At 38.6% G+C, this 24,175-nt stretch overlaps 1 protein-coding gene across 1 annotated transcript in view; it reads left to right on the forward strand.

The window, feature by feature from the left end:
• Positions 1-3,073: 3,073 nt before the first annotated feature.
• Positions 3,074-24,175, forward strand: part of RP1 (RP1 axonemal microtubule associated) — a 261,683-nt gene continuing 240,581 nt past the window's right edge. Inside the window, 3 exon segments of the mRNA XM_045049704.1 lie at positions 3,074-3,775; positions 6,213-6,848; positions 7,669-7,840. Coding sequence (XP_044905639.1) covers positions 3,443-3,775; positions 6,213-6,848; positions 7,669-7,840 — 1,141 coding nt within the window. The 5' untranslated portion in view covers positions 3,074-3,442.

Genomic DNA, 24,175 nt, shown 5'->3' on the forward strand with positions numbered 1-24,175 from the left:
GGCATGATTGGGCAACAGGTGCACTTAGTCCCTCTTCCCAACTGGAGTCGTGGGAATGCGGCATGTGCCATGGGAGATGCTTAGAAAAGGAGAGCTCCTTTGTGCTGATGTATGAAATTCTACTTTTGCTAAAAGTGCCCGGAAGAAGTTCTTTAGTTGACATTTTTTCATTGTTCATTAGAACCGATGGATGTGAATTGTTTATCAGATGTGGGTTATAGGATTCAAAATAATGTCAACAGAAATGCCTCATTAGTCTATTTCAGGGCTGGTTACATCTAACTCTAAACTTTGTAAATGTGCACTTCAATTTGGAGCTAGTAATGATGCCATCCATGCCTATTTCTACCCTGTAAACATAAATTTCTTTATTGAGTCAATAGGCATGTCTTTGTGTGAATAGTGATGATTATAAATGGACGTTTGTATCAAAGTTAGACATTATCGTTTCTCGTATCTACCCCTCCCTCCCAACTTCTTTCCTTCCCTCCCTCCATCTTTCCTTCCTTCACTTGGTGACTCTTTCTCCTCCCTCCCTTACTCTTTTTTACTTTTTAATAGTTGACTTCTTATGAAGTCAGTATTTACCAGGCAGAGTGTGCCATTTCATAATCTTTTTCCTTTTGTGATCTGTTTGGAGACAACATTCGAGAGCACATGTTTGAACCTGATCCTTTTTTCCTGGAGGACTGCTTACTTTGTTTTTGTGGTTCAGAGCAGAGGCGGGAAGCTTGGAAAGAAATCTGATTAGGTGAGGTATCTTCAAATCAGATTAGACTACAGGTAGCCATTAGAGGCAGCAGGTGCATCTGGGGACCTCGTGTGTGACAAAGTCTTGCAACTCGCTCAAATCCCATCATGATTAAGCAAAGCAGAAGAGTGCTGTGTATGCAGAAGCATAAAATCACTTTGAGTGGTGCCTCTCTTATTTGTCTTGTGTTAGGCTGAGTAGCCAAATTGTTCACACAGCCATTTTCATTAGAACTACATTGATGCAGTGATAAACAGGAATGCTTAAATGACTACCATGAGCAAACACTGACTTGGAATACTTATCAAAGAATGATAAAATGTCAAACGACTTCATTTTTAGCAGCATAACAGCCTTTTCTCTTTAACATAAATAAATGGGAACTTAAGGCTGTCTGAGACAGAAAAGCTTATGAATTGGTGATCTTCTCCTGAGAATGAGACTGGGTAAGCAAGACACTGCCAGAAAAACTCTTAATTAGGAAGACTTCAGAGCTGTGCCACACACTAGGAACTAGTTTGTTTCTGGCTGTGGTCCCCTTAAGGTAAATTCTGTCTGGTGATTAGCATCACCTTGGATTAAATTAATTGGCTGTACTCAATCCCTGAGTGGATACACTAAGAATAAATCCAAAGACATTAGTTTCCTTGCACGAAATGAGCAGGTTACCTATCCAGTAACCTTACATGAATTATACAAACAATTTAAGACATTTTTTTCCTTAAAAGGAAAGCTTCAAGTTCTGGTAAGTACAAAACTATTTGCATCTTTATTTTGAAAACAATCTGTGTTTAGCTAGTTGTATTTTATTTTCCATCTTATATCTAGACTACATATGTGTTCCATCTTTAATCGTTAGAAAAAAGGAATCAATCTTGCTAATGATCATTACTTTTTATCCAAACATGCCAGAAACCTTCACAATATGCCGATATTGAAGTAGGAGGGAACTTCAGTATCAGGAAATCAAGAAAGTCTAGTATATTCAAGCGGGGGTAGAGTTTTGTTCTTTGTTTTTTTCTGATTACAAAGGCACTGTTTACTCCTTGGAGGAATCTGTGCAATCCATTAAAGAAGGAAGTTACTTTTAATTCACCAATGCTTATGGTCACCATAGGGGATAATTGGTGTATTTCCTTTTTGAACTCCCACCCCCAACCCCACCTCACAGAATTATGATAATCTGTGTAATGAACTAATTTTTCATGTAGTGTCAAATCTCTGAATTGCCACAGAACTGACCGTATGACTATACTAATATTCTTATTTTGTTGTCTACTTCATTCTTCTTACTGAATTGCCTGAATTCCTAGCGTGTCGTACATTAAATTTAAGATATAATTAGTGAAATGACACACGTACAGCTTATAGGTCTCTAATTTGCTTTATCAAGTGAATGGTGGTGGGGGCAGGCACAGCCCTCTTGGTAGAGCAACTATTTAGCTCTGGGCGGTACAGATATTGAGAGCAACGACGGCACAGGGAGGCCATAACCATGGGTGAGCCCAGTGAACCAAAAGGTGTTGAAGACATCTGCTTGATCTTAAAAAGCAATACAAGTACTCACGATCATTCCACAGTCTGACTTTTGGCAACGAAGAGAACACAGAGCGGAGGGAAAGATATTAGCAGCAGGCTGTCGAGCCACTGGAAGCCCGTTGCACTATAACGTGGACTGCAGGGAGGAGATTTTGTTAGCCAGGTCCTCTAGGAAAGTAGGAATCTGCTTTCCTCTTGGTACATCTTTGCACCGGCCTAACCTGCTGGGAGAAGAATCAGACCGCTTCAGGCTACTTTGTTTCCAGATATCCCCTAAGTATATTACTGCCTTATCCCAACTTCAGTGGGCGTAGAAGAAACCTTACCATTTAACAAGTATAGAAAGGAATATTTTAAAATTTTCATTCACATTCTGATTGGTTTTTAAGGCTGATTAAGAAAGGTGCACATTTGGGACACCTAGGGGCTCAGTCAGTTGAGCATCCAACGTCGGCCCAGGGTTGTGATCTCCCGGTTCACGGGTTTGAGCCCCGCTCAAAGCCTGGAGCCTGCTTCGGATTCTGTGTCGCCCTCTCTCTCTGTCCTTCCCCAACTTGTGCTCTCTCTCTCTCTCTCTCTTTCAAAAATAAATAAACATTAAAAAGATTTTTTTTTTAACGTTTATTTATTTTTGGGACAGAGAGAGACAGAGCATGAACGGGGGAGGGGCAGAGAGAGAGGGAGACACAGCATCGGAAACAGGCTCCAGGCTCTGAGCCATCAGCCCAGAGTCCGACGCGGGGCTCGAACTCACGGACCGCGAGATCGTGACCTGGCTGAAGTCGGACGCGTAACCGACTGCGCCACCCAGGCGCCCCAAGATTTTTTTTTTTTTTAAAAGGTGCACCCGTGTCTTTGGCGGAAGCTGCACTGATCCCTGCCATCTTCCTGCAGGGCATCTCCACCACTCTCAGCTTCACACAGGCTCTCCTGTGGAAGCTGCCATTCCTTCCCACCCTCAGTGCCACTCCCACAGGCTGGGCTGCCAATCCCTTCTTCATATTCTCATGACGCCCTGCTCCTCCTTTATTGGGCTAGTCATTTCCCTGCGAATTTCTCAGGGAAATTGTAGAAGATACATAGGATTATGTCAAGGCAGGGGCTGAGACATTTCCTCTGGAAGGAACCTGGCTTGTACTTTCTTCTCCAATAATGATAATGCTGTGCACTATATGCCCACAGATCCTTCAATTCAATAACACTGAATCTTTATCATGTTCTGTGTTACACACACAACGCCCACCTTACTGTAGACTCTTGAACCTCACCTGCACGCATACAAAATCTCACCGTTACAAAACTTCCCCGCTGGCTTCTACGCATCCCGAGAGATCCTCTTATGTGCAATGGGGACCATCTGGATTTATATTTTGTTTGTTGTTCCTACAGTCTCCTCCTCAAGAAGCCTGGCAGCCGTCCTGCTACAGGTTCTTTTCCTACAAGTGCTCATTCACTCCTGGGCATATGGCATTTTCACAGGACATGGTACCTCCAGCTTCTTCCCTTCATGCATCAGGGTTAAAACCAGTGCTCAGGGTTGGGCAGCAGTAGGGTAGCACAGTGGGGGCCACCTTTTCCCTCCAACTGTCCTCATGTTCTATGTTCTCCTTCCTGGTGCCAGCACAAAATCTCCGTTCTTTTATTTGAGCCACAAAACAAAACAAAACAGAAGGAAACAAAAACCAAAGCCACCCCCAAAACAACCCCCTTAGCCTAGCAGCTTACATAACGGTGTCCTAACTTGATGATCAGGTCAACAGCTCTCCAAGTAGTGCAAACCAGGCAGAAGACTATTGCAATTAAAAGTCTCACTATGGGGCGCCTGGGTGGCTCCATCGGTTAAGTGTCTGAGACTTCAGCTCAGGTCATGATCTCGAGGTTCTTGAGTTCGAGCCCTGCATCGGGCTCTGTGCTGACAGCTCAGAGCCTGGAGCCTGCTTCAGATTCTGTGTCTCCCTCTCTCTCTGCCCCTCCCTCACTCGCACTCTGTCTCTCTCAAAAATAAATAAACGCTAAAAAAATTTTAAAAAAAATCTCACTATATACTTACAGATAAATATAATTTTCCAAAATTAAGTGGAAAATGTGTTTCAAACACTATTAATGTAAACTATTTTAAAATGAGTATGTAAGTACACCAACCTAAAAAGTTACCGGAGGCAGAATTCTGAAGTCTTTTATTTAAATACGGAAAGAATTTAACTCTGATAGTTAGTGAGGGCATGGAGATTAAGTAGCACCCCAAGGTCAGTGCAGTTTATCAGCTGAGGATAAGAAGAGGTGCAGTTTTGCTGACTGCATCGCAAAGGTGGATTCTCCTGCTCTGGGAGCACATGCCTGCTACATCCTTCATTGTCTTAAGTACTATAATTACTGTAAACTGCTTAGGGAGGGAGTAGGGGGCACATATGGAACTTCCAGGCTGATCTCGGAGTTTATTTTCCTAAATAACACATCAATAAAATTTGTAAGTCGTCCTGGGGATATGTGAAGAATCAGACAACAGTTTGCAAACATTTAAGTAGGTGATTTGGGTCAAATTTATAGCTGATTTATAATGACAAACATGCCTTTTTCATCTCTAATACTGACCACTTAGATTTAGTTTGTTCAATTTGTCTTTACGGCTGCAGGCCTGTCAAAAGATACTAATAATTACATTGATTTAAAACAACAGAAAAGAGGGGCGCCTGGGTGGCTCAGTCAGTTAAGTGTCCGACTTTGGCACAGGTCACGATCTCACAGTTCGTGAGTTTGAGCCCCGCGTCAGGCATCTGTGCTGACAGCTCAGAGCCTGGAGCCTGCCTCAGATTCTGTGTCTCCCCTTCTCCCTGCCCCTACCCCAACTCATGCTCTGTCTCCCTCTGTCTCAGAAATAAACACTAAAACAACAGAAAACAGTCACACAGTGTGACAAATGAGAAATGAACCCAGAAACAGACACACCCTTCCCTGAGCTGCTCAACTGTCAGTCAAACTCTGACTTCACTTGGAAAGTAGAGACAAAAACCTCAGTGACTGGCTGAAAAGGGCTTTTAAATTCCCTCCTAAAGTTTTAATTTTAGAACCACCGATGGGAGCAGTCCCTAGATCGCATCATTTTTAGCAACTCATAGCAAAGCTGCCCTGTAGTAAGAAATATTTGTTTAGTGCAGAGTTTCCAAAAGTAGATTAATGGTATGTTAGATATTTTCCCTGCATTTTTTATATCTGTAATGGAAACATTTTACATTATCTTAAAATGGCCCTCATTTAAGGATTCACATGATTCATTTCTTCTGCAATTTAATGTCAAGAAACATTTTCCTCTAGGTGAACTCATCTGGTTGTATGCAATAATTTGAGCTTGATAAACTTTTCCTGTCTCCCCCTTTTTCCTGGCAGTCAAGGAAAAAACCCCCAAGTACATCTATGTATCGTATAACAAATACATATGTGTGTATGTGTGTGTGTGTGTGTGTGTGTGTGTGTATACACACACACACATACACACACACACACACACATACTGGAAATGGCATGGCACATATATTTTATAAACGGCTTTTTCACTTAGTAATAAATTATGATCATTTTTTATGCCAATAAACATAAACTCATTTTTAATGGTTGTACAGCTGTCCATTGCATGGCTGTATATATAATTTATTTAACGACACCCCTATTGGTGTCTTTAGATTGTTTTCATCTTTAAATTACACATATCCTTATTTAACTTTTACTTGTGTCTTTTTATTGTAAGCCCCTTACAAGTTATCATTCAAAATAGGCAAAATAATAATGAATAATGAATGAATGCATGGATTCATGAAATCCTAGGAACAGCCTAGATACCTACAACTATAATTAGATTACATTTGAATTATCATGTATTGTTTATGGTGTTGTCACTGTCGAGATGAATAATTTTTTCCCTTTCGAGGTCTCGGCCAAAATGAGCGAAACTTCTTCCACTAGTTTTTCCGTGATTCATCCAACCTCTTCTGAAGGTCAAGGTCCTTCTCCTCGCCATTTGAGCGTCATGCATCCTGTTGTGGCCAAAAAGATCAGCTTCTACAAGAGCGGAGACCCGCAATTCGGTGGGGTCAGGGTGGTGGTCAACCCTCGTTCCTTTAAGACATTTGATGCTTTGCTGGATAACCTGTCAAGGAAGGTGCCCTTACCTTTCGGGGTGAGGAACATCAGCACCCCTCGGGGAAGGCACAGCATCACACGCCTGGAGGAGCTGGAGGACGGCGAATCGTACCTGTGCTCCCACCGGAGGAAGGTGCAGCCGGTGGACCTCGACAAGGCCCGCCGGCGCCCGCGACCCTGGTACAGCAGCCGGGCCATCAGCACGCACGCGCACAGCTCCCCACCCACGGCGCCCGCCGCCGCCGCTCCCGGCATGCTACGCGCGCCGCGGAGGCTTGTGGTCTTTAAAAATGGCGACCCGAAGACGAGGCGCACGGTCGTTCTGAACCGAAGGGTTACCCAGAGCTTCCAGGCCTTCCTGCAGCACTTGATGGAGGTCATGCGGTTCCCGGTGACCAAGCTGTACGCCACGGACGGAAGGAGGGTGAGTGTTCAGGTGCTTCTCACGTCTGAGCTCCCGCCGTGTGGGACGCGGAAGGAGGCCCTGGAGAAGGAAGGCTTCTTGTGCCTGTGTGTGTGTATTCCCATCCTCGTGGGGTGGCGGGGGCTCACCTGGGTGAGTGGCCCCGTCGTTCTCTGGTCGGAATCCGAATCACTGCATTTCAGATTGAAATCTGAAATCGCTGCATTTCACCTGCAGCTGACAGCATGTTCCCCAGGCCCTTTTCTCAGCTGGCTCAAGGAAGACCTTTGGCTACAGCTGGATATTTTGGTGGGGAATGCAGAGGCAGGACTGCATACCTTTGAAAGGTTTCTTTGGTGGGGCGCCTGGGTGGCTCAGTGGGTTAAGCTTCTGACTCTTGGTTTCAACTCAGGTCGCGATCTCACGGTTTTGTGAGTGAGCCCCACATCAGGCTCTGTACCGCAGGGTGGAGCTTGCTTGGGGTTCTCTTTCTCTCCTTACCTCTCTCAGCCCCTCCTCTGCTCTCTCTCTCAAGGTAAATAAATAAACTTAAAACATAAAAAAAAATTAAAATAAATAAAAGTCTTTAGTTATAGCAGAAGACCAGAAGACCGATATCTTCAACTAGTATGCTGGCTCAGTAGTATGTTGATTTAACCACCTTCGCCTTGATACTTGGTAACTTTGTATACAGTATTGATGCCTAAGGAATGCTTGGTGATTATCTCTTTCAAGCCCTAAAGGCTGTTGAATTGATCCCTTCTGCTAGAAAATGACCACATGAAAAGAACAAAATTTCGTGTTGCTCATGTAAGGACCTTAACTCTTTGGTTTCTTCTAGGTTCCCAGTCTCCAGGCTGTGATCCTGAGCTCTGGAGCTGTGGTGGCAGCAGGAAGGGAGCCGTTTAAACCTGGAAATTATGACATCCAGAAGTATTTGCTTTCTTCAAGATTACCAGGGGCCTCTCATCATGTGTATACCAAGGGAACTGCTAGGTCAGAAAGAAGAAAGAGTAAGTCACTTAAATATGTAGCCCTTATTTTTAGCCCTGAAGTGTGTGTGTGTGTGTGTTTTAGCCACAATATTAAAAAAAATCCATGCTTAAGTGGCCAATTTTCTTCATCACATGAGAGAAAATGAGGGGGTCAAAAACATTCTAAACTGGAATTGGTCATATGAATAGTTGGAAAGAGTCATAGAGATTGTATGATTCTTTTTTAGATTTTCCCAAATCGATCAATGATATATTTGTTTAAATTGATGAGGTATGCTTTATTTGGTGGTGGGGGGGGCATTTGATACCTAGATAAAGAATAAAAATGGCAGCCTTTCTTGATTTGGAGAGGAATTCTATGGAATTTGTAGAAGTGACATCTCTGGTTGTTGTAGAGATTTTTGCAAATAATACTATGTGGCATCATAGCTGAGCTCAGCAGGTTAGTTGAGTGTATTTTCAAAAGTCTCTAACTACATATGAAGTCTACTTTCTGAAGTTATTACAGTAAAAATTACAGGTCTCATCCATTTTTTATTTATTAAAAAAATTTCACGTAGTCAATTCACGCTGGTTAATAATAATCCAGGTTGACAATTCCTTAGGAAATGCTACACAATATCGCATTATCCTTTGGGTAGGGGAGAGGAGGGTTTATTGATACCCGAGTGTGGGATGGGCTATAAATTCTCTATGAAGGTGTGGCTAATTGTATTATTCATTGTGCTCAATATTTTAATCTCATTATTCATTGTGCACAGTTTTTTTTAGCGCTTTTGCTAAGGAACTGAGTGCCATTTATACTTAAATTTTGGGTTTTATGTAGGCACTAAATAATACACTCTTTAAGTAGTATTAATCCCTCTACTTATTGCTAACATGGGTGAAACTCATCTATTAGGGATAAACTCAATAGATATCTATTAATGTTTCTATTTTGTAGGCATTAGCTGCCAGTTGTCTGTTAAGCATATGGTAGTACTATTTCACTGTGCTCATTTTACTAAAATTATTTTATTATTTTGTGTTTGATATGGGTTGCTGAATATGATTTTTGATGGTGTTAGGGAATCTAAGGGTTTTGTTAAATTTTATTTTAAAAAGTTGTAAGTGAAACATTTTTATTTGCAATTTTGGTAAATGTATACCAAAAATTGGAGAACATATTTTAGGTTTATACTCTGAAATGTTAAAGGTATTTAATTGATGCCAAGAATATGCAAATGTATGCAACCTGCTTATAAGAATTTGATTGAGTTTAAGAAGCATGAGTACCAAAGCTGTCTTTAGGATGCACATTAAAAATATAACCAGATATCTGGATCTTTGTCCATCTCTATTCTCTTTTGTGCCCTATATCAAATCAATGCACTAGTTATACAAAGGGAATGCTAAATTAATAATTATTACTTGATTAGTCTTGACATTTATTTATTTGTTTATTTTTGAGAGACAGAGAGAGAGAGAGTCTGTATGTAAATGGGGAGGGGCAGAGAGAGAGGAGACAGAGAGCTGTCAGCACAGAGCCCAAATGCAGCGCTCAAACTCATGAACTGTGAGAACCAAAAGTCAGGTGCCAAAGTCAGATGCTTGACTGACTGAACCACCTAGGTGCCCTGATTAATCCTGACTTTTAAATAAAGTCTAAAAATGTTTTAGCTTTCTTAATGCTATAGTGCCTCTCTTGGAAATACAAAGACAGGAAAATAAATATTACTGTAACTTTTTACTTGCTTTGTTTGCATTGGTAAGCAGCACTTCGTTAGACTCCAATTTTAGTACTGGCAAACAAAACAACAAAACAATCCCACAAAAATCTTTTTTTTTTTTGTTAGAATATTTAGCAATTTCTATTTTATACTTATTAAAATTGCCTAATTAAACTAATTAAAATTAAAATTCTGTGAATCTTGTTATTTTAGTAGGATTATAGATTTTCTTTTTTAACATTTTTATTTAAAGTTTATTCATTTATTTTTGAGAGAGAGAAAAAGAGAGAGAGAGAGAGAAAGAAAGCATACAAGTGGAGGATGGGCAGAGAGAGAGGAGAGAGAGAATCCCAAAAAGTCTCCACACTGCCAGCATGGAGCCCGATATGGGGCTCGAACTCACAAACCATGAGACCATGACCTGAGCTGAACCAAGAGTTGGATGCTTAACTGACTGAGCCACCCAGATACCCCTAAAGGTTCTCGTTTTAAAAGTAGCTTGTAGAGATGCACCAGATATTACAGTGACTTTGAATTCAAATAACAAATGAATACATAGAAGTGAGAAACCTGCTAATAATATCTTACTATAAAATTTAGAAAATGTGGTATTTTTTATACTAATTATTTTTTTCTTTTCTTTCTTTGCTGCCTCTTCTATTGGATATTTATAACTTCTCTATCTTCTACACTTTGATGTGGGGCATTTTTTTACTCTCAAAATCTTGAAAGTGAGCACACATGTGCCTTCAAGCCCAAAGTCCCAGATTTATTCTGTTTCTTCCAACAAAATGCATAGTAGTGATTGCTACTCAGACCATTCTTTTGCTTCTGAAAATTACTTGGCCTTAGAAAAAAAAGATTCTCAGAATTTATTGATATATCCTTCTGAAGATGATATTGAGAAATCAATTGTTTTTAATCAAGATGGCACCATGATAGTTGAGATGAAAGTTCGATTTAGGATAAAAGAGGAGGAAACCATAAAATGGACCACTGTCAGTAGAGCTGGTCTTTCTAACAATGATGAAAAGAGTGAAGTAGGCAGTTTTCCAGGAAGAACAGATGATTGTTCCTCTGGTTTAAAGATTGCAGCATGCTCATTGTCTGCAGATGTCTCATCTCTGAGGAAAGGCCATGATCAAGAGGGCAGTTTGGCTGAGGAGATAAACACTCAAACGACAGGTCGAGAGGCTGAAACTTGCACATCTGCTAGTTGGGAGAATGCTGCTATGGACACAAACACCATCCAGGAAACTCAGGATCAAGTGAAGCGTCATTTTTATCGGCCACCTACACCTGGGCCAAGGAGGGTGAGACAAAAGAAATCTGTGAAGGGGCGTGTGACCTTGGTATCTGAAACTGAAGTTCAAGAGGAAATGATTGGACAGTTTTCCTATAGTGAAGAAAGGGAAGACGGGGAAAACAAATCTGAGTATCACATGTTTACACATTCCTGCAGTAAAATGTCATCAGTATCTAACAAACCAGTGGTTGTTCATATCGATAACAATGAGAAGATAGAGGCATCTTTAGAAAGGAAAAAGGAAAGCAGACTGCTCAAGTCAGGTGCAGTACCTGCTGATGTTGTAGAAATTACAAGTGAAAAGGTGTTAGAGATGTCTCATAGTAATGGCTTGCCACAGGCTGCATCGGAACATTCAGTTGTGGAGGAAGGTATAGTTAATAGTGTAACATCAGACACCAAAACTAGTATCAAAAACTTAAGACCTTATGGTAACACCAGTGATAGATTCGGTCCTGTTTTAGCAGATACAACTCATTCTTTAAGTAATGACTCTGGAACTGACATAACTATTTTTGAGACCCCAGCTTCAGTAGGGTCCTCCACTGTCACCACAAGAATTGACAGACTAATTAATGAATGTGCTCAGCGTGATTTAACAAAATTTCCAGCAAATGAAAAGCAGATTTCATCATCTGCTGCCAGCAAAAAGAAGATGAAATGTCAGCAACAAGTGATAAACTCCAGGCATCAGGATGGGAAGGTTGCAACCAAAGCAGTTCTTAGTAAGAGTAAGAGAATAAACAAAGGAGGTAGAATTGCACAGGAAATCAGATTAAAGGATTCACACGGTTCCCTTAAAAGAGGAATACTTTGTGAGGAAGATCTCCATGCAAGTGATATGGTAATAGAATCAAATTATTCTTGTTCCAAAAGTGATCTCAGTCCTGTGAATCCCAAGAATATCCACGTACAGAATCCTACGAAAGTTCAAGGACTTTTAGTCAAAAGAAAATCCAGACCGCTAAATAAAGTAAGTTTAGGAAGACCTGCAAAAAATGAAATTGGTCAAGGAGATAAAGTATTTCCCTATAATGACTTTAGGTGTTGCAAAAATAGTTTTGGAGATCAAAATTTATTTCATGTGTTTAACTTCCTTGAGCAAAACCCCAATGCTTTTTGTGGACCACAGGCTCAAGGAGAAGTAGCATCTTGGTATTTGAGAGGAATGACAAAGAGAAGTGTAGTTTCAAAAGTTAATAATTCACACATAACTTTGAAAACTCAGAAAAAACAAAAAGGAGATAAGTTGAAATTAAGTACTACTATAAGCAAACAACATGTTACAACCAGGGCAAATTCCTTAGCTTCTTTGAAAAAAGCTGTTTCTCCTGAGGATTTTAGCCATCATTCAGTTCAAAATTACATACAGAGATGGTTGCAGAACATAAATCCACATCCAACCTCGCAACCTAGAAAATTAGCTCCAGTATGCAAAAAGGAAAGGAGTGTGGTAAGTTGTAACAACGGTAGTTTTGCAGAAACGAATTCCCACTCAAGTTCTGGAAAAGGAAAGAATTCTGTTAGGGAAAGTAATAAACACGTAAGTAAAAATGCTGGTTTGGCAGGAAATAATCTAGGTAAAAAAATAGGTAAATCTTTTGACAAAGATACCAGTGAAGAACTTACTGAAGATCTCTGTGACAGCCAGGTTGAATCTCTGAATGATGCTTGCTTACTTCCCTTGAATGAAGATTGTGCTGTGTCACAGTCAGCTATTGATGATCGTAATACTAAAATCCAGGTATGTGCTAAAAACTTAGGACCAGAGGTAAGCCTTGTTTACCAAGAAATAAACCTAGCTACAAAAAGACACTGTGTGGAGGCTGCTATTCAAGTAGATCTTGTAGAAGACACTCCAAAAGACCTCTTCCCAGTCCTGTTGCTTCGCCAACTGCAAGCTTTACTTCCTAGTATTCCTAAGACTCAGAATGGAGTTATTCAAATGCCAGGTTCACTTACAGATACTCCCTTTCCTTCCCCAATATCTAAGTCATATACCAATGTCCTTCTAGCTTGGCTTCTGGTGCTAACCTTAAAGGGAAGTATAAATAGCTTCTGCCAAAGTGATGCTCACAAGACTACCACCAGAACTTCAGAAATACTTGCATTATTAGAAGTCCTAAAGCATACTGCCATCACAGAGGAAGCTGATGACTTGGAGGCTGCTGTTGCCAGTTTAGTGGAGGCCACCACAAATCACCTTGGACTTGCTGAGAAAGAACAACATACGGTTCCAATAAGACTTCCTGCAAATTGTTCCACACCCAACATTCAGAGAGTTCCTGAGTGCACTGAGAATGAAAAAACACAGAAACTCTCCTCTATAGATGGTGGCTACTCTGCCAGCGAGGACCATGCCTCTGAAGTCTGTGTTTCAGAGGTGACTTACTCTACATGTGAGATGTGCACTGGGAATAAGTCTTACCCTCCAAAAGAGGCTTGTAACCTCAGTGACGTTTTTTCACCTATTGATGGCCATACCGTAGATCAGACCTCCATGAATAAGGCTTGTCTCCTAGGAAAGGTCTGTTCACTTCCTCATGCTCTGTCTTCTGATAAGGCTTGTGCTTATGAGGAAAACCGTGTTTATGAAGTAGCTTGCCCAATTGATGAGGCCTACATTCCCCCCAAAGACAACAATACCAATGACTTTTTAAATTCCAAAGAAAACACATGTACTGATAATTTGGAATTGACTGAAGAATTAGAAAGAGTCGATGAAGTTCAGAAAGACCTAACTATTTTGGCAGACCCTGGGTGTAAACATGGCTTTAATACATTGGTGTCACACCAAAATATCAGCAATTTAAGCCACCGTGGCTTTCCCCTAAATGAAACCGAACCAGAATTTGATGAGGAACATAGCTCTCTGGCTGAATTTAAAAATTATTCATTGAAGAAATTTCAGGGTCGAAATGCATATGCATCCTCTGATAAGGAAGACTCAAAGACGTCTGAAGAACCAGGCTCAATAACCAATAGCTTGACATCCAGTGAAAGAAGCGTTTCAGAATTGGAATCTTTTGAAGAATTAGAAAACCAAGACACTGATATCTTTAACACAAAGATACATGCAGAAGAACAGGCCACTGAAGAGTTGATCCAGAAAGGATTCGAGGCTAGTAAAAATTTGGAATTGGTGGAAGTCTCTCGCAGGAACATTACAGAAGAAGAAAAAAGAAGTGGTGTGATTGGTGAGACAGTCAGTAGGAGGCTGGAAACACCACCATCTTTAGTTTTTTGCTATGATTCTAAGCAAAATAGTGAAAAGGAACTCAATGAAGGAGAAACGAAAATGAGAGTAAAAATGATGGTGAGAAGCATGGAAATTGGAAGTTATTCAGAGTCCTCTCTCGATTTTAAAAATTGCTTCACAAGACCAGTGACTTCTGATTGGTCAGACTTTAGACAGGACAGTGAGAATGAACAGCCATCCAGTCATGGCCCCAATGGCAGTTGTGAGGAGATCGCCCAAGAGAAAGAATACAATAAAGGGTTTGTTAAAAGAACAATTGAAAAACTTTATGCTAAAGGGGAGATTGTTAAACCATCTTTTTTTCCTGGGTCTATACACAGATCTCAGGTTTGTCCTTATAATTCTATGGAATTTCAGTGTGCTAGGAAAGTAGGTCTTTATGATTCTGAAGGTCAGTCATTTGGCTCTTCTGAACAGGTATCTAGCATTTCATCTGTGTTGCAGAAATTTCCAGAAGAAGGCCAGCATAAATGTGACTTTAATGGTGTGAGGGCCAATTATCATGGGGGAGACATTGTAGGACGTGGTACAAAACAAAATGATCATCACAGACTTGTCAGAGATCTGGAGGAAGGAGTACTGATTGATAAAGGCAAGTGGCTTCTGAAAGAAAATCATTTGTTGAGAGTATCATCTCCTGAAAATTCTGGCTTATGTGGCAATGCAGACACCACATCAGTGGATACTCTACTTAATAACAGCACTGACGTGCCATATTCACATTTTGGAAATTTGGCCCCAGGACCAAACATGGCTGAGCTATCCTCTTCAGAATTGGAGGAACTGACTCAGCCCCTTGAACTGAAATGCAGTTATTTCAACATGCCTCATTGTAGTGACTCTGAGCCTTTTTGTGAGGATTTGCTAGATGTTCAAAATAGAACTTGTGCCAAGGAGAGAATGCCCAATGATCATGCGGAGGAGAAAGCTAGTCATAAGTCAGAAAGAGTATGTACATCAGTCACTCAGGTCTTCACGTCAGCTGGTAGCAAAGTCCATCCTGTCTCTGATGATACTATTAAAAACCAACCATTGCCTGGGAATAATGTAATTCATGGTGCACTTCAGGAAGGGGACTCTCTGGATAAACTCTATGCTCTTTGTGGTCAGCATTGCCCAATACTAACTGTTACCATACAACCTATAAATGAAGAAGACCGAGGATTTGCATATTGCAAAGATTCTGATATTGAAAATTTCCTGGGTCTCCATTTGTGGATGAAAATACACCCATATTTGCTACAGTCGAACAAAACCGTGTTTAGAGACAAGAACGATAAAGCAAGTGGTAGAAAAGCATTTATTGATAATGCCATTGATGATACCTTTAATTGGTTTTATTTTAATAATACGTTTGACTTGATGGATAAAAGGAAATTAAGAAAATTAAAAAGAAGTAGCTCCTTGGACTTAGAGGAAGAAAATAATTTAAAGAAATTTCAATTATATTTAAAGAAAACGTTTTGTGTGAACTTCTTGCACCCATCATTGTTGGTTGTAGATATTGTGAATTCAAATACACAGGACCCCAGCAGTCAGACGAATGAAATCTTTCAAGTAGTTGATGAGAATAACAACTTATTAAATAACAGATTCCAGAACTCAAGAACAAATCTCAACCAAGTAGTAAGAGAAAATATCAACTATCATTTCTTTGAAATGCGTGGTCAAGCCTGCCTATTTTACAAAGTTGAGACACCTGTAAATATTAGCAACAGAAATATATTAGAAATATTTTATGTATTTGAGGATGAAGATCTTTTCATTTGGGAAGAGGAAAACCAATTTGACTGATCTTGAAAGCACTGATGAACAAGAAGATTTATAATTTTAATATCAGCGCCGCCTTTTTAAATCAATGCATTTTTCCCCCTCATAATATGATGAAACACAAGGGATGGGTATAGACTAGATAACCTCTAAAAATTTCCCATTTCTTTAAAATGAGCTTACTCTAGAAAGCTTGCACTTGGATAATCTTGTTTGACTTTAAGTATTCCACTGTTCTTTATTTTTCCAAAAGTAACAGACTCAGTTTTTATTGTTATTTTTGAATTTTCTGTGTGTGTTTTCCCTGAGTGTACATAATTTCCTATAACTGTGGGTTTTCTTCTAGGACATCACAAATGTCCTAAGGACAGGAATTATATCTTTTTTCTCTGTTTATATTGTCTGTTTTTTGTAAAATATATATTGGTGAATAAAATATATTGGTGAATAAATGGAATAGACTTAGCCTCAAATGTACTTCCTTTATTAATTTTAACTACTGATTTAATAAAGGTATGATTGTAAGGTTTATACAACATTCTCGTAAGTTTCTTGTGCCAATGTCTTGAATCTAATTTCCTGGGAACATCTACCTAATGAACTTGTGAGCATTTCACTGGGACAGAATTAATCGCTTGTTCTCATGATGAGAAAAAGATTCTTTACCACTATGCTTCTTCTCTATTACTTTGCCTAGAAATTATAATATATATATATATTTTTAATGTTTTTATTTATTTTTGAGACAGAGAGAGACAGAGCATGAGCAGGGGAGGGGCAGAGAGAGAGGGAGACACAGAATCGGAAGGAGGCTCCAGGCTCTGAGCTGTCAGCACAGAGCCCGACATGGGGCTCGAACCCATGGACCGTGAGATCATGACCTGAGCCGAAGTCAGATGCTCAACCAACTGAGCCATCCAGGCGCCCTGAAATTATAATCTTTTATACATTAGTAAAATGTCAAGAAATCCAAGTAAATCCGAAAAAAAAAACAAGGAAAAACTTAAAGTATGCTCTGTGAAGAAAAATTAAAGGAGCTGGAATGATTTTAACTTGGAAAAGAACAGAGAAAGGTGACTTTAAAATTCTCAGCATTGAAGAAGTGCTGTGAAGAATTTGACATTTTTTTTTATGTCGAGCTGCATAAATAAGAAATTTAATTAGATATGAATAAAAACATGTCTAGAAGGATAAATAAATTTGATTAGACTATAAATTGCTTGTTTTGAATACATGGGGTATTTTGCCTGGGATTTATCCAGGGAACCTTTTAAGTAAAATTCGTTGCACCTAATGATTATATGATGGTATAGAAACAAGTCTTATAAATCATTGGAGTCTATGTTTCTTGTCTGAAACTGACTCAGAGTAGAACAATTAATGTTTTTTGGAGCCACATATGGAGGTGCTAAAATAAATTTGGCATTGAGTAATTAAAGGTAACTAATTACATAAAAAAATACCAGTTCAGCATGAGTCATAAATCCATAAAAAATACGAGTTGCTATTTATTTCACCAGATAAAGACTGCCTCTACATAGAGTATGCTTTTTTTACATTAAGTGATAATGCTTTTCCCATTGAAAAGTGGAAGCTGTGGTGTTACGTTAGCTTCGGTAATGACCAGTGAGAATTTTGTTGACATAAAAGGGCTGAAGTTGTGGAGAAATAATAGGGGAGAAGAATTCATTTTGTGCGTACTTTATAGTAGTGTCTGTGGTAGTCTTACAGATTTATTAAATGTAATCCTTCTGTGCTCATAAAGACTGCGAGTTTGGCTTTGCTATTCCCTTTTTATAGGTGAGAGAATCTAGAGCAGGCAGGTAAAGTATTTTCATCAGTGGTGCACAGTATCATGCCAGAATTTGGACCCAGACCTTTGTGCTTGAAAATCTGCTACTTTTACTACACCTTTGTTCTTTTTATATGAGGAAAGAGTGGTAAAATGTTTAAAAAATTATTTAGTGCTCTCCCCAAAGAAGAGAGAGAAGGAAATTATTTTTCTTTTGAATTCGGAAAGAGAATGATATTTAGATGTATCAAGGAAATTGGGGAAATCACAATAGCTGGGAACTTTTGGGAAAATATGGCATGTAGCATATGATTTTTAGCGGTTTTACTGCATACGTTACATTACTATGATAACACTACCGGCTGGGCCCAGATGATATTGGGAAAAAGAAGTTGAGAGTGACATACATGAATTGGTCATGCACTACTGGGTAATGTTCTTATTTAAGATAAATGGGTTGATATGCATTGAATTCTGAGATTTGGAATCGCGTCTTATATCATGTTTCTCTCCCAGTTCTAGCATGTGGCGTGGAACATGGTAAGCACCTAGTAAATGTGTGTCGGATGGTTACAAATGCTTTTTCTTTATCCCTTATCTTCAGATCCACACATGTAGGGAGATATGCAAAGAGGCTGAGGGATAGAACTGAGTTGTTTGTATTTTATGAAGCAATATTTAAATCATTAAAAAGGTCCGTGAAAGTGATTTTTTTCTTTTAACATTCAAATGATTAAAATTTTTTTTCACGAGACTTGCATTGAGAGGTAGAAGACTAAATGAAGCTTCAGAAGAAATTTAAGAATGTTACACCGACTTGGCTTTTGCTTTAAAAATGAAGTGCTAGCCTATTGTGTTTTGGAGAATACAGCCAAGTTCAGAATCTTGGAATCCAGGTGGAACGGTGTAATTACTGTTTATGCCCACAAGATGTCAGCTGTGCTATGCTTTGCCAGCAGCTCCGTTGCAGCACTCAGAAGGAGGCTTGCAAGGCCAAAGGGAGTGCATCCAAGACTGGGACACTCTCTGGGCAGTTTGCTTCTGCTTCAAAGAAAACTGAGGATCCATTAGTACAACTCCCCTCCCCCACAAGTCTTAAACCCAGAGGGCATATCAAGAATCAGAATTAGAGGAAATATTCTGTTAGTAGCAAGGAGCTGAAGTTCAAAAGTAGAGGCGATGTTAAAAATGCAACCTGTCCAAGAATCCTCAGAGTTGATCCCAAGGAAAGGTGAATTTTGACAGAGTGGGGACAGCCCCAAATCCAAACTCAAGTTGAAACTAAGTTAATGAGCCGTTGGTTCAGTGATTTCTACATGAAGTTTTCAGATATCTTCATCTTTCAGTGACATAAAGCACATGTCCCGTTTTCAGGGTTTATATTGAGGTTTCAAAGCCATGTTTCATGTTTGTGACACTCATTTTGTTAGTTTTCTCATCTGTAAAATGGGACCACCACTTTAAGGGTTTTATGACGTAGCTACCTTACAAGATTGTTGTGAGAGGATCACTTCAGGGAATGATTGTAAAAATGTTACAATGTGCTCAATACATTTTAGCTGGTTTGTTTTTTATTTACAATTTAAATTTTGTTACCCTTTCAAAAAATTGAGGTTTAGCTAACACACAATGTTATATTAGTTTCAGGCACACAACATAGTGACTTGACAACTCTATATGCTATGCTCTCTAGAAGTTGTAGCTACCATCTGTCACCATATAACACTATTACAATACCACCGACTGTATTCCCTGTGCTGTACCTTTTATCCCTGTGACTTATTCCATAACTGGAAGCCTGTACCTACCGCTCCCATCCCATTTTGCCCCTCCCCCTCCCCCCCTGCCCTCTGGCAACCACCAGTTTTTTTGTGTGTTTATGGGTCTGTTTCGGCTTGTTTTGTTTTTTAGATTCTACATATAAATGAAACCATACGGTATTTGTTTTTCCCTAACTAACTTATTTCACTTAGTGTAGTGCCTCCCAGGTGCATCCATGTTGTTGCACATGGCAAGGTCTCATTCTTTTTTATGGCTAAATAATATTCTGTGTATGTGTATACCACTCCTTTATCCATTCATCTGTTGTTGAACATTTGGATTATTTCCGTATCTTGACTATTGTAAATAATGCTGCAATAGACATAGGGGTGCATATATCTTTTTGAATTACTGTTTTTGTTTCCTTTGGTGGGATTACTGGGTCATATGGTATTTCTATTTTTAATGTTTTTGAGAACCTCTGTAATGTTTTCCACAGGCAGCTGCACCAGTTGACATCTCCACCAGTAGATGGGGGTTCCCTTTTCGCCACGTTCCCTTCGCCACTTGAAGGTTCCCTTTTCGCCACGTCCTTGCTAAAACTTACTTCTTATTTTTTTAATACTAGCCATTCTGACAGGCATGAGGTGATGTTTCATTGTGGTTTTAATTTGCATTTCCGTGATGATTAGTGATGTTGAATATCTTTCAAGTATCTGTTGGTCATCTTTGGAAAAATAACTATTAAGGTTCTCCGCCCATTTTTAATCAGATTATTTATTTTTTTGGTGTTGAGTTGTAAGTTCTTTATATGTTTTGGATATTAACCCCTCATTAGATATATCATTCGCAAGTATCTCCTTCAATTCACTGCATTGCCTTTTTTTGTTGTGTTGATGGTTTCCTTTGCTGTGCAAAACCTTTTTATTTTGGTATGGTCCCAGTAGTTTTTTGCTGCTGTTTCCTTTGCCTGAGAAGACATAGCTAGAAAAATGTTGGTAACAGCGATGTCCAAGAGATGAATGCCTTTTTTTGGTTGTTGTTTTGTTTTAAAGGAATTTTATGGTTGCAGGTCTCACGTTTAGGTCTTTAATACATTTTTAGTTTATTGCTATGTATTGTGTAAGAAAGTGGTTTAGTTCCATTCCTTTGTGTGTAGCTCTCCAATTTTCTAACACCATTTATTTAAGACTGTCTTTTCCCGATGGTATATTATTGCCTCCTTTGTTGTAGATTAATTGATCATGTAGGTGTGGGTTTATTTCTGCCCTCTCTATTCTGTTGTACTGATCTATGTGTCTGTGTTTGTGTCAGTACCATACTGTTCTGATTACTGTAGCTTGTATGTCTTGAAATCTGGAATTGAGATACCTCCAACGTTCTTCTTTCTCAAGATTGCTTTGGTTATTTGAGGTCTTCTGTAGTTCCATACAAATTTTAGTATTGTTCTCGTTCTGTGAAAAATGCTGTTGGTATTTTGATCGGGATTGCATTGAATCTATAGATTGCTTTCAGTAGCATGCACATTTTACCAATATTAATTCTTCCAATCCATGAGGATGGAGTATCTTTCCATTTGTTTTCTTTCATTTCTGTGTTCAGTGTTCTATACTTTTCAAAGAATAGGTCTTTCAGCTCCTTGGTTAAATTTATTCTTAGGTTTTTTTTTTTTTTTTGGTACAGTTGTAAATGAGATTGTTTTCTTGATTTCTCCTTCTGCTACTTTGTTACTAGTGTATAGAAATGCAACTGATTTTTGTATATTAGTTTTGTATTTTGAAACTTCAGTGAATTCATTCACCAGTTCAATAGTTTTTTGTTGGAGACTGGGGTATTCTAAATATAGTATCATGTCATCTGCAAATAGTTACAGATTTACCTATTATTTACTTATTTGGATATCTTTTATTTCTTTTTCTTGTCTGACTGCTGCAGCTAGAACTTTCAGTACTATGTTGAATAAAAGTGGTGCGAGTGGACTTTATTGTCTTATTCCTGATCTTAGAGGAAAAAATTTCATGTTTACAACATTGATTATGATGTTAGCTGTGGGTTTGTCATATGTGGTCTTTATTATGTTGAGGTATGTTCCCTCTAAACCCACTTTGTTGAGAGCTTTTTTAAAATTAAAAAAAAATTTTTTTTTAACATTTATTCATTTTTGAAACTGAGAGAGACAGAGCATGAGTGGGGGAGGGGCAGAGAGAGTGGGAGACACAGAATCATAAGCAGGCTTCAGGCTCTCAGGTGTCTGCATAGAGCCAGAAGCGGGGCTCGAACTCACAGACTGCGAGATCATGAGCTGAGCTTGAAGTCAGATGCCTAACCAACTGAGCCACTCAGGTGCCCTGAGAGTTTTTGTTTTTTTTTTAATTATGAACAGTTGTTGTATTTTATCAGTTGTTTTTTATGCATCTTTTGAGATGATCAAATGTTATTTTTCTTTCTTCTTCTTAGTGTGATGTGTTCGTGAATATTGGGCCATTCTTTTATCCCTGGAATAAATCCCATTCGATTGTTGTAAATACTTTTTAAAAATATATTGTTGAATTTGGTTTGCTAATACTTGGTGAGGATTTTTGCATCTACGTTTATCAGAGATACTAGCCTGTAGTTTTGTTTTTGTTTTTTTTGTTGTTGTTGTTTTTTTGTAGTGCTTTTGTCTGGCTTTGGTATCAGGATAATGGTGACCTTGTAGAACAAACTGGGAACTTTTTCTCCTGTATCTTTTGGAATAGAAAAGAATAGGTATTAACTATTTTTTAAACGTTTGGTAGACTCCGCCTATGAAACCATCTGGTGCTGGGCTTTGTTGGGAGATTTTTGATTATTGATTCAATGTCATTACTAGTAATTGGTCCCTTCAAATTTTATATTTCTCTCTGATTTAGTTTTAGGAGATTATACATTTCTAGTAATTTATCCTTCTAGGTTGTCCAATTTGTTGGCATCTAAGTTTTCATAATATTTTCTTATAATTCTTTGTATTTTTGTGGTGTTGTTATTTTTCCATTTTTGAGTTTGAGTCTTTTCTCTATGTATCTGTCTGTTTTTATGACGAATCCAACTAAAGGTTTATCAATTTTCTTGATCTTGTAAAATAGCCAGCTCTTAGTTTCATTGATTTTTTTTTTCTGTTATTCTGTTAGTCTCTATTTCATTCAGTTTTGCTTTTATCTTTAGTATTTTTTTCCCTCTACTAGATTTGACTATTCTTCTTTTTCTAGCTCCTCTGGTGTAAGAGTAGGTTGCTTATTTGATATTTTTCTTGTTTCTTGAGATAAGCCTGTATCACTATAAACTTTTCTTTCAGACCTGCTTTTGCTTTGTCCAAAAGATTTTGGATCATTATCTTTTCATTTTCATTTGTCTCCATGCATTTTTTTGGTTTCCTCTTTGATTTTATGGTTGACCCATTATTGTTTAGTTGCATGTTGTTTAGTCTCCATGTATTTGTGTTCTTTTCAGATTTTTTCTTATAATTGATTTCTAGTTTCATGCTATTGTGGTCAGAATAAATGTTTGATATAATTTTAGTATTAAATTTCTTGAGACTTGTTTTGTGGCCTAATATGTTATCTATCCTGGTTAATGGTCTGTGCACACTTGAAAAGTTACCAGTGTATTACACGGGTTACAATGTTACCAGTGTATTCTGCTGGCTTTGGATGGAATGTTCTGTACATATTTGTTAGGCCCATCTGGTTTAATGTGTCATTCAAAGCCACTGTTTCTTTGTTGAATTTCTGTCTGGATGATCTATCCATTGATGTAAGTGGGGTGTTAAAGTCCCCCATTATGATTTTATTACTGTCAATTTCTCTTTTGATACCTCTTAATCTCGTAATGTTTGCTTTATGTGTTTAGGCATTTTGTGTTGGGTGCATAGATATTCACAGTTGTTATATCCTCTTGTTCGGTTGATTTATCCTTGTGTAGTGCTCTCTTTGTCTATTGCTCTTTGTTTTAAGCTTCATTTTGTTTAATAAGCATTGCTCCCCCAGGCTTTTTTTGCTTCTGTTTACACAATACATGTTTTTCTGTCTGTGTGTGTCTTTAGGTCTGAAGTGAGTCTCTCATAGGCAACATATTAGATGAGTTTTTTTTTAATCCATTTAGTCACACTATGTCTTTTGAATGGAGCATTTAGTCCATTTAAAGCAATTTGGGGTGCTGGGTAGCTCAGTTGGCTAAGCATCTGACTCTTGGTTTCGGCTCGGGTCATGGTCTCGTGGTTCATGGGTTCAAGCCCCCCTTTGGGATCTCAGTTGGCAGCACAGAGACTGCTTGGGATTCCCTGTCTCCCTCTACCTCTGCTCCTCCCCTGCTGTCTGTCTCTCTCAAAATAAATAAGCATAAAAAAAATTTAATGATGGGTATGTCAAATGGTATTGCTATTTTGTTAGTGTTCTGATTATTTTGTAGTTCTTTCTTTCTTTCTTTCTTTCTTTCTTTCTTTCTTTCTTTCTTTTTTCTTTCTTTCTTTCTTTCTTTCTTTCTTTCTTTCTTTCTTTCTTTCTTTCTTTCTTTCTTTCTTTCTTCTGTATTCCCTTTGGTTTGATGGCTTTGTTTAGTGTTATGTTTGGCTTTCTTTGTCTTTATTTTTTATGTATTATAGGTTTTGATTTGTTGTTACCACTGGGTTCTCATATAACATCTTATGTGTGTAGCAGTCTGTATTAAGTTGAGGGTTGCTTAAGTTTGAACACATTCTAAAAGCATTAAGTTTTTATTCCTCCATGTTATTCCTCCATAT

The sequence above is a fragment of the Felis catus genome, chromosome F2, assembly GCF_018350175.1.
Source record: "Felis catus isolate Fca126 chromosome F2, F.catus_Fca126_mat1.0, whole genome shotgun sequence".
NCBI classification, from domain to species: Eukaryota; Metazoa; Chordata; class Mammalia; order Carnivora; family Felidae; genus Felis; species Felis catus.